Source organism: Cydia strobilella, chromosome 8 (genome assembly GCF_947568885.1).
Source record: "Cydia strobilella chromosome 8, ilCydStro3.1, whole genome shotgun sequence".
NCBI classification, from domain to species: Eukaryota; Metazoa; Arthropoda; class Insecta; order Lepidoptera; family Tortricidae; genus Cydia; species Cydia strobilella.
In genome coordinates, this window is record NC_086048.1 from 1122285 (window position 1) to 1134018 (window position 11734).

The following is an 11734-nucleotide window of genomic DNA, read 5'->3' on the forward strand; positions in this document are numbered from 1 at the left end:
CTTAAAAACTAATCTCCTGCGGCACGCAGCATGGTGCCGTAGATGCTGGCAGCATTTCCTCGCTGTATTGCAATGCTTACTCTTTCTGCGAGGAAGCTGCCAGCTCTACGATCACCAGTGACGTGTATAATTTTTTTAATGTATATTAAATATCAGGCTTTTAGACTACTGGGAACTCTGAGAATTTACTAACAGGTGTTTAAAAGGTTTAGCTAAAACTTTAGTTACAGTTCACTGGGATTTAATGGTACCTAATGGTTATTTTCCTATGGTACCTACATCAACACAACATACATTCATACACACATCTAATCATACTACCATATAAGAGTACTTATGTCTTTTCGAAACGCGTTTATCAGAATCTGTACCTATACCTAAGCAAGGCAATATTTATTTTATTACAGTGCACGCATATCTAATGATATATCATTATTATCTCCCTAAGTAATTACCTATTACCGATTAAACCAAAAATCAGCGTTTTTTTCTTTTTTTTTAATGTTACTTATGTTTTTATTTTATTTAAACGGTACCTAGACTAGATCATAAGAGTAATGTTGCATTTTTGAACTGTAATCTTTTATCTAGGTATGTTTGTATGTTCGGGTCAAATCTTGCAAGCTCAATTAGACCGACTTCTCCATTATTCATTTATTTAAACTTAATTGCATAGTCAAAATTGTACAAAAGGCGAACTTAATGCCAGAAGGCATTCTCTACCAGTTAACCCCACGGGCCAAATAGAGCAGCATTCGGTATATTTCCATTTTTCTCCTCCGGGAACAGATGGAAATAGGTGTATTCATAAAAAAAAAAAGAGAACTCTGTGATTAAACAACGCAACCTAATTGTGTTTGGGTTTGTTAGAATTGTTTCGATAAGTATTTAGTTGCCTGTTGTTGAAAAAAAAGTAAGAGCGTTAAAAGCTTGTATATTATTTTTTACAAACAACTAATTACATACAGCTCAAACCTTATGAAAAAGTATAGTAAATATCATTGTAATCGTCACTGTCATCTGCCCTGACCGACCTTGGCATTCAAGTATAAGCGACGTAACTCACGTAACCGGCGGCGCGGGAGTATTTCGGCGCATCACTTACTTTGCGCACATTTTTTCTTATTAAACCAATACTTCAAAAAGGTGATTAAATTTAAATTATTTTTATTGTTTTTATGTAGGTATTGTTTCAATGCTCGTAGGTACGTAGTTTGATGTGTAATATTTGTGAGTTTGATTTTAAATAGATAAATAATCTGAAATTATACAATGTGTACGTAGTACGTACCGTACGTACCAGCTTCTTTAACAATAAGTGTTTTATTGAAAAACATATTCGTTTTCAATCAATCAATAATAATTTATTTTCGAACAAAAGTCCATAATGTGTTAATAACATACATACTAATACTTAAATCTAGGGTTAGTACAAACATAACATTATAACAGATCTTTACATAATGGGGCATGTAGCTGCACCCAGTGCTTCAGCCACGGTTCAGTGGTTTTGAACCGTTGAGAACCGTTCAGTTGTTTAAGAGCGATTAGACCGGCAATCCAAGGATGTGGGTTCGAGTCCCACGTTGGCCAGAGTTGATCATTCATGTTCATTAACGTGATTAATAAGTGAAAAATAAAGTTCTAGTCTAAATAAACAATTTGCCCTTTGCATAAAAGTCCCTCATTTTGTTTCACCCGATATATATACATAATTTTGGAAAATTAATAAGTAGTAGAAAAACTCTGGTAGGTATTTATCTAACTTTACTGCAGATTTACTGCAGATGTTAATATAAAGGACAATGTAAAATCAAAACGAATATGTTTCTCAATAAAAGACTTATTGTTAAACAATAATAAAGAAGCTGGTACGTACGGTACGTACTACGTACACATTGTATAATTTCAGTTTATTTGGTTCTCTGCCTTTTCGCCGTAAATTGTTATGCCGAATTTCACTTACCAACTAACTTTTCGCAGAAATCTCATTTGGGCGAATTTCATTTCGCAACTTTACCCGACCTAGTACGTCATTTTCATTTCCCAACTATGGGGTTGCCAACGATTGGTTTGTCAAATGAAACTTTGGCGAAAAGTTGGTTGCCAAGTGAAATTCGGCGAAATAAATTTCGCCAAAAAGGGAGTACAGCGGATATAACCAAACGGAGTAGCCATTAACAGGCGTTCCCCTCTGTCGAAAATAGTCGGCCAATGGTCATACACAATGTATGGACTGACGTTTATCTGACATGGCTATTTTTACGTTACGTATACATTTGACGTTCCCCTCCCCCGCAAAAATTGGCACTTTTTTGTACAGCAAATTACAGACAAGGCGTCTCCGCTGGTTATATCCTCCAAGATATTTAACTTTATTCTACATTGTTAAATATTTCTTTAATTTTAGTATTAAGTAGGCTGTATATTAATTCATATATATCAACATTAGAATATGAAGAAGAAACCATTCACAGCCCACGGAATTCGTTATAACAGGTCGTTGGGGGCATAAAATACTATTCTAGAATCGATATCTACTTACTAAAATGCCTACGCTCTTTGACTTATGACTTCATTTTAATTGACGTATTTTATACCAAAAATATATAAAAAATATGATTAAATATGAATCGCTTAGAAAAGTACAAGGTCGTCATAGTTAATTTGCTACCAAAATGCTGCAGCAACAGCGAGTTGTACCTGGGTCATAATTCTTTTCGTTGTCTTTTTTTTTCCTAAAAACGTGACGGAGTGGAGCTTCTTGCAAAAATATCAGCGTGACAGAGTGGTCAGTAACAAGGCAACGAAAATAATTGTGACCCACCTAGCCTACACTATCATATCCTATCCCATATGTTTACTAAATGTGTTTACTAAAACACATATTTTTAATAAAATTATATTATTAACTTCGTTATCAAATTATATACAAGTATCATCATCATAATTTAAGAGCATGGCTCTTGTCGGCGGAGTATGCGCCAGTTTTCTCGGTCCTCGGCCAGGTTCTTTAGGTCCCTGTAAGACACGACATACAACAAACACACAGCTTTCAAGGCCAAAAAACATTTGCTTAAGGCTAGGATCTCTAAGAGTACAAAAAAACGCCTAATTAAGATATACATTTGGAGCATCGCTTTGTATGGGTGTGAGACGTGGACAATGCGGCAGAAAGATAGGACGGCTTTTGAGATGTGGTTGTGGAGAAGAATGGAGAAAATAAGTTGGACAGAGAAAAAAACGAACGAGGAAGTGCTGCGAATTGTGGGAGAGAAGAGAAACCTGCTGAGAACCATAGAAAATACAAGTATAACCATGGTTATAAATATAAATGGTTATTTTCTATTCGCTCTTCTCTTCTCTTCTAAATTATAGTTACAACTTAAAATGGGTCGGTCGGCGGTCCTTAACTCCATAATTAACATAACCAGTTGTTAAACGGGTCTTAGCAAAATGTCCGTTACGTAACTATAACGTAACTGGAGAGGACAATGTGGAAAACTGTGGTTTAAAAATGTGGTTTCTGAGTAACGATCTACAAGTAGATTTACTTACTGATTCCTGGTCTAAGCTAGCGTCCAGGTGCCTCGCTTACTGTGAGAATATGAACGAGTGAATGATGAATAATTTCTGCACTGTTACTTTTGTATAAGTGTGTTAATATTACGTAAATTGCAAGTGTAATTGGTGTAAACCGTTCTTGTAAATAAATAAAATAATAATAATAAATAATAGAAAGATTCCAATAAACAGAAAATGTCACGTAACTGCACACAGATAATACTATGCTGAAAATAACGTTTTAACAAAAAACGGTACTACAAAAAGCCGCATTACCTATTTGTTTATCCCGATTAATTTCAGAAATCTATAAAACGAAATCCTAATAGTACATTATGATACAAGTGTGCTAAGTTGGTCATTACACACGAGGCGATATTGAGGCGCGCGAGCTGTAAGCGAGCGCGCAATAAGAAAGCCGATGTGTGTAATGACCAATGCACACGCGTTTCATACGACGTTTTTCAACACACTTGCGAGAAAAAAAAGAAACTTTCATATTAATCAAATTTTAATAGTTAAAACAGTTAGTATTGTGTGTTGCATCTATATACTGCCGGCCGCCGCTCGCCCCGGCCGCGGGCGGCGCGGCGGGCGGGCCGCGCACCGCGCAGGCGGTCGGGCGCGCCAGTTCCAGCCAGTCCGACCAATTAAAGAAGGCTCCCTTTCCATGCATATTATTAGCAATCAGTTACCTTCTTAACTCGGATAATATAATGAAAAAGCGCGAGTGGAATAATACACTGAAAGAGCACGCGTGTTTAATATCTAGGATATGAGCAAAAAATCGGTGGAATAAAAACGTCGTTTTGAGCAAGTGTGTTGAAATAGTTATTTACGATACAAGTGCGGAAAAGAGGAAATTCGAAACGAGTGGCGATAAATTAAAACACGACCGCAGGGAGTGTTTTAAATCGACACGAGTTGCGAATTACCTTTTCGCACGTGTATCGTACAACGTTTTACAGTACATATGGCCCTTTAAACTTTCGACATATGCACGAAAAGTGCTCATTCCCGCACTAGTGCGAAAAAGTAGCACCATATGTACTGTAAATATATTTGTAAAAGCCTGACCAGTCATATATGATCATTATCAAGAGGGAGCTGTTATTATCATGTATCCGTGTGTGGTGATAGTTGCAACTTTCAGGCTTCCTCTTATATACTTACTCATTCCTTATCCTATCCATTCTCGTCACGCCACACATCCATCTTAACACTCATATCCGGTACATGCAATCTCTTTTCATCCGTCACCTTTAGGGCCCAACGCTCTGATCCATACATGACGACAGGTCTTATGATTGTTTTATAAATTGCTAAACTTGTATACCTAATGAAAACCCGAAAAATAATTTAAAAAAATTGTAAACGATAAATTTCTTGCAGTTTCTAATTTGCATCTCACATCACAACCATAATTATATTGACTGTGAGAAATGAACTTTTGATCTGTCAATTCCATAAAACACTCAGTGACTGTTCAACTCAACACTATTTATTCATAATTGAATCCTAACTCTAATAAAATAGGATTGAAAATGAATTCTCAAACATCCCTACGTTAGTACATTCTTGTTCCGAGCGGGGTCATAAGATGCGCGCGCGTTGATTATTCAAAATTGAATCTTATACCACACGCATAAAATTGAAATTGAATCCATAAAAGACTTGTTACGACATTTTTATGCACAGTGGGTCGTTAAAAGATGCGGACACTTACGTAACAAGGTGAATGTCATTGGGTTAGTTCGGTAAAGGTTAACTTGTAACGAAGATGACTGCGAACGAAGGCTTGTGGATGCAATTCGGTAGCGAATATCAGGTGAGATGTTCAAATTGTATTTCCATACACGTGTATTTGTAATTCGAAGCATTACTAATTTGCAATAATTTGAATTTTTATATGGACTTGTCTGAAATAAAGTGATTACTTTAAACTAAAAATAATTTATTTAATTTTCCGAGTAGAAGTAAGGGTATGTTGGGGTAATACCGGATGGCGGATGCCTCGGTCCCTCTGCCGCTTAGTGATGTTGAACGTGTGCTACGCGCCATTAAAGAGAGCAAGGTAATTTTGGTCATTTTTGTGGCCATCCGGTCTTCGCCGCTTCGCCCTGTAAGTTATGACTGCATCAACAAGAACAATAATAACTGCATCAATAAATTGCTCTGATATTTAGATTAAGGTAATATTTGTAAAACTTGACAATTTAAAAGGGCTTGTTGCTAGGCCTATTTGAATAAAGAATATTTTGACTGACTTTGACTATGTCGTGTATTGTGATAAAACATTCGGTTGATGTAAAATTTAATTTTAAAGGTTCATCTTTAAATCAATCCAATCAAAACAGACCTAGGACTGCTGTAGATGTAGACCGATTTCCGATCTTCGCCCTTGCAGGTAAAGATTGGGAAGCAACAATCCGATCTTTACCCATTTAAAATACAACAGTGATTGTCAAACTTAAAATGTTTAAGACTGCAATAATTCTGTTTTTGTTGCTTTTGTTGTAATTATTTCGTTCCATTATTTTTATTCGTGGACGGTAATTCAAAAGGAAGAGATTTTGACAGTGTATGTAGGTATAGTAGTTAGTTAGTATTGCTGGGCATTTTCCGCAACTCGACATCCAATGTGCCTATTTTGCGTTGTGTATGTAGGTATATACTCATGTATGAATGTATTACTTAGGAAATTATTTCTATTGACATACCAAACTTTAAGAGCAACAGATTTACCAAATTTTCGTAAGTGGGTCAAGATCGGATGCAAAAATACAAAAAAATAAACATTTGATGATAACTTTTAAGTTTCTAGTTATTCATAGCTGCAATTTATATACGTGGGAGGAGGTTAAACATCGGATAATCGGATCGGATATTTTGAAATATGTCTCACGATAATTTAAGTGCGATTATCGGATAATCCTTTTGGATACCTTATTTTAATGCCACATTATACAAAAGTTACATACACTGGTTTATCTACATCAATATTAAGCTTCAACAAAACGAAGTCATTTTATACTTACAAACTAATTAAACGTCAAATAGCGGTAATGGAAACTTTTTCGCGCATGTCACGCATCCGTTTTTATTAAGGCGGTTCCCTGAGCCAGATAGCGAAAAATCTCCTTATATGATCATGTTTTTCTAAGAGTCGTTGATATTCGTAGACGTGAAAAAAAATGTAGTTCTTGAATTATATTTAACAACATAGCTTCCGATACACTTATTATGATACTTCGCTCGATACAATTAATTCCCAAAGTAACCTGTAACTCGGACTTTTAATCTAACTTTACTGGGTTATTTATTATGTGATACTATAACCAAACAAAGAAGAAAAAACAATCTTAAATAGTAATTTCATAGCTTTCGAATTTCGATATTGTAAGGTAACGTTTTTAAAATAAATAAAAATCGACAATATTCGATCAAAATTGACACTTGGCGCAAATGATCTTTCCCGTTCTTTCTTGCGAAATATGACAGTGACAGCGGCAAACCGATGGAACGGCCTTAATTCAGAGACAAATTAGAGTCGGGGGCCAACTGCCATATCGTTCGACATCAAGTAACATGCGAATTTGACAAAATTGTCTGCAACTGACACTTCATTTCGAATAAAACGTCATCTCGACTGGTATTAGAATAGAGGCCAAATCAAATTTCTTTGTTTCTCAGAGGTGTTCTAAATTTGAATATCGATAACGTAAAGTTAAAATTACGATGCACCCACAGATAAAGGTTTTTTAATATAGGCCGTTAGCTTATCGTTTCTGAATATATTAAAGTGAGGTTATGATATTGATGTAGATAAAACAATTTAATGAATACTAAACACGAAAACCATCCCATTAAACTCATCCGACCATGACTAAACTTTACTTTGTAAGATTACGATTTTGTTTGTCTTAAATAGTCAAATGTCAAATTCAAATTTCAAGGATAAAATTATAAATGATAATGTAACATCTGCCCACCGCATGAAGGTTAATATATATTAACGTCTTTATGACTGTGGAGTTAGCCTGATTCTCTGAATCTGGAATCTTGCTTTGGCTTTTATTGGTGATCAATTTTAAAAATTACATCATCGTCTTTAAGGTCTTTTGCCCTTTTAATTCTTAAATCTTTAAAATTATTGGTGATTTTGACATAATTGTTATGATTGTGTTGGTAGCTGGCAAAAAACTAAATATAAACAAATGTTATGACGCGATCGCTTATATTTTTGGAATGATCTAGGCCTGCGATTATTTAATATTGTTTTTTTTTTTCTTATAATTATGTGTACTCTGTAGGTATGCTGTACCATAGACGCTTTTGCCATCCTCATTAATATTAATTAAGTTTAGTTCGTTAATCAGATCAGATCGATCGGTGATGCTTTTAAGAACCAGTTTTCTTAAAATAACTACATTTTAATTTGACGAAAACTATAGAGTCAGACCAAGTAAAGTCTGCAACGATTTTGATAACACACGCAGTGCAAGTGTTATTTTAAACGTCAAACTTTTATGAAATTAAGACGTACAAATAACACTTGCACTGCGTATGCTATCAGAATCGTTGTAGAGTTTACTTGGTCTAACTCTAGTAACCTTTTTGCTATTTCTTACACTTCTCTTTCAGACAATTCAATTTTAGAACTGAATACATTAACTCTACGTTATTATATCGGCTTAAGCACCATTGACAAGCTGAATTTCTGCTTTCAGGTGAAACAGGAGAAAAAACAAAGACGCGCGCTTTTAACTGACTAAAATAAAATACAATAAAACAACAACATAAAATTAAAACAAAAACTAAAATTTTATTAACAACCGGGCTCTTATCACAGCATTGCTACAGAAGGGTGGGGATTGACTAGTTTAAGGAGCTTGGGGAAGATGGGCGCCCTGGGGCTGGAAGCCGTTCTCGTCAGCGATGTAGGTGACTGTGTAGACGACGCCATCGGGGCCGGTGTAGGAGTATGAGCCACGGACTGAGATAGCCTCGTTTTCGGTGCCGACGTTTTGAAGCTGGCCTTGCTCCTGTTGCGAAATGCCGTTGGAGGTCTCAACTCTGTGGATAAAGTTACATATTAGAAGAGGTGTTAAAGCACTGATTTAAACTTTCACGATTTTTACTCATTATTATTTACAACGACGGGACTTAATCGCGTCGGTCTCCGAGACCACGGGGACAACGCCGTCCTCGAAACGTCGGAGGTAAAATTAAAACTTATTTTACGCGATTAAGTCCCGTCGTTGTAAATAATAAAGAGGTGTTAAAGGATTAAAAAAATCCGGCCAAGTGCGAGTCGGACTCGCGCACCGAGGGTTCCGTACTTTTTAGTATTTGTTGTTATAGCGGCAACAGAAATACATCATCTATGAAAATTTCAACTGTAACTATCACGGTTCATGAGATACAGCCTGGTGACAGACAGACGGACAGCGGAGTCTTAGTAATAGGGTCCCGTTTTTACCCTTTCGGTACGGAACCCTAAAAAGTGAGGAGGTCTGCGTTTTACAGCGTTTATTAGTTGGATCGTATTTCATCCATAACGGTACTGCGACTTTCAATCCGGAGGTTGTGGATTGAAACCACAGCTCGTACCAATGAGTTTTCCGGAACTTATGTACGATATATCATTTGATATTTCCCAGTCACTTTTTGGTGAAGAAAAGCATCGTGAGGATACTGGACTAATCACAATAAGGCCTGGTTTCCCTTCTGGATTGGAAGTTCAGATGGCAGTCGCTTTCGTAAAAATTTGCCAAGCGAACCCTAGGCTCCTATGAGCAAAAAGCCGGGACAACACGAGAAAGATGAAGATGGATGGCTTACGCGTATTGGTAGCCATCGATGCCGATGTTCTCAGCGTCGTAACGGAGGACCTGAGCGTCAGCGTCAGGGCTGCGTTGTGGGGCGGCGGCGACGGCCGCGACGATCAGGGCGAATACGATGAACTGCAAGAAGTAATGTAATTTTTTATTTCTGGACCAAGCATAGGTAGGGTGCGTTGGGTTAAGATTGAACGGGTTTTTCATGCGGGCTAAGATGAAAAGTCGCCCGTAATGCTTCGACATATGGACAATTTTTTGTCTTACCCCTCATGTTCCCGTTCAATCTTATCCCAACGCGCCCTACTTATAATTTTTTTTATAAAATCGGTGGCTCGGCCATCTGGAGCGAATGGGAGACGATCGGGCGGTGAAAAGAGCGTTTGAGGGAAAACCGACAGCACGCCGCCCGGTCGGGCGACCTAGGTACCGATGGGCGGATGTGGCGGACGCTGATCTGCGCGAGCTCCAGGTCCAAGACTGGCGAGAAACTACACAGGACCGGGATCAGTGGCGAACTGTCGTGTTGGAGGCCAAGACACACTTTGGGTCGCTGCGCCAGAGGAGTAAAAATAATGAATGGAATCCTCGGCACCATGCCAAAGGGGCCACATTTTCTAGATGTATTTTAGTTTTAGTTTTTAGTTTTAATTTAGTTTTATTTTATAGATAAGTTCGTTTTTAAGAAATGTATTGTCATTTTTTATGAATGGAATGGAGATCGAGATATTGCTCTTTTTGTTTTAACTTTCCTTAAATTCAAAAATTAAAAGAGTCAAGTATATAAAGTTTGGTAACGAAGTCCAATTTTACAAGTATTTTAAAATAGAATAAAATACTAACAAAACGTCTTCCGCCGCCTAACATTATTTGAAACTTAAGTATAACCTGCAGATCGATTATAGATCCAATGCCAATATGTAATAAAAAGATAAGCAAAATATGTATAGTGTTAATATAAATGTCCTGTCAAAAGTGTAAAGCAAAGTGTACGCAAAGGATGAAGACTAAGATACACTTAATAGGTATTACTTAATAGGTATAGAAGAGAAGTTAAGTGTAAGTATCCTAATTTAAATAAAATTGATCGATAACCACTGAACGAATACAAAAAAGTTCATATATTAAATTGTAATTATGAAATGTTTAAAAAAAAACGCAATGTTTAACAAAGATAATTCTAAAAATAGATCCATCATGTGATTTTTTTTTCTGTTGAGTTTTTTTTTTAATCGATCACAAAAGACAAGCAACAATTGTCAATCCGAACACACGTAAGTCCACTAACCGATTTCATTTTGGCGAGTTTTTTGGTGGTCCCGTCTTGAGAGCTAGCAAGCGACTGATGCCATCTCTCGGCGGGATGCGCCATTTATATGCGCGAGCGCATCGCAAGGACGCGAGTTGACATTTGAACTTAGAACTTCGGCGGTTTAAAGGTTCTGTGACATGTCCGGTTGTGGACGTTGTGGAAAATATATTTGGTTTAGATTTATTTATAATCTGATCTTAATAGGTTGCTGTCTCGAGGGCTTAATAAATCTATTATTCGTGTCAAAATGTCCCGCAACGGTTTAAAATAATAGCAATATTTTCAAGCATATTAAGAAATTATGTTTTTTTTTTTTACTGTATAGGTTCTAAAAAAAATCTGCATCTAGTGATAGGCTACGAGACTCATTAAGAGCAGTGTAACAGCCAAGGTTGATTACCGTAAAATGGGGTGAGTAGGCGCAAAACTGACATTAAAACCTTTATAACATTTTATTTTTACATATGCAAACTGAATGGTGTATATAATAAGTGTTCCGGACGTTTGTATTTTAGTTTTTATTTTATTTTGGGTAGTTCCATTTCATAACTGACGATAAACAGGAAATCCCACCTCACTCCGTAGTCTCTCGTAATTGGGGTGAAGGTGATTTTGGAAGATTGTTAGATCGTTTTTTTATTATTATGAGTATTACTATAGCTCCATTTTAAATTGGAATACATTATTTTTGTAGCAGTAGCCTTAAAATCCCATCTCACCCTCCTTGCAACCCTTCTCTCCCCATTCATAACCCTACTCACCCCATTTTACGGTACTCTTTAGCACCACCCGGGAGTCACGTGCAAGGCAACACAGGGTAATCTTCTTGCGGACGCGAGTAAATCTTCGTCTCCCGACGTAGCTATCAAGTGGATTAATTCTCTGGAGTTAGATTTATGATTTCTCTGTATCTGTATATTAACATAATGCCATAAGATTAAATTAAAAAATATGGGTTCTAAATGTTTGGTTAAATCTGGGGGCAGGCCAAGACGAGCCAAGCGCAAGGGCACTACCT

At 36.7% G+C, this 11734-nt stretch overlaps 1 protein-coding gene across 1 annotated transcript; it reads right to left on the minus strand.

The window, feature by feature from the left end:
• Positions 1-8364: 8364 nt before the first annotated feature.
• On the minus strand, positions 8365-10791 carry LOC134743305 (cuticle protein CP14.6-like). The gene is made up of 3 exons (XM_063676697.1): positions 10693-10791; positions 9409-9530; positions 8365-8640 (listed from the first exon to the last, which is right to left on the minus strand). The coding sequence occupies exons 1-3, from the start codon at positions 10774-10776 to the stop codon at positions 8448-8450; spliced, it is 399 nt and encodes a 132-aa protein (XP_063532767.1). The 5' UTR covers positions 10777-10791; the 3' UTR covers positions 8365-8447.
• Between the last annotated feature and the right edge of the window lie 943 nt (positions 10792-11734).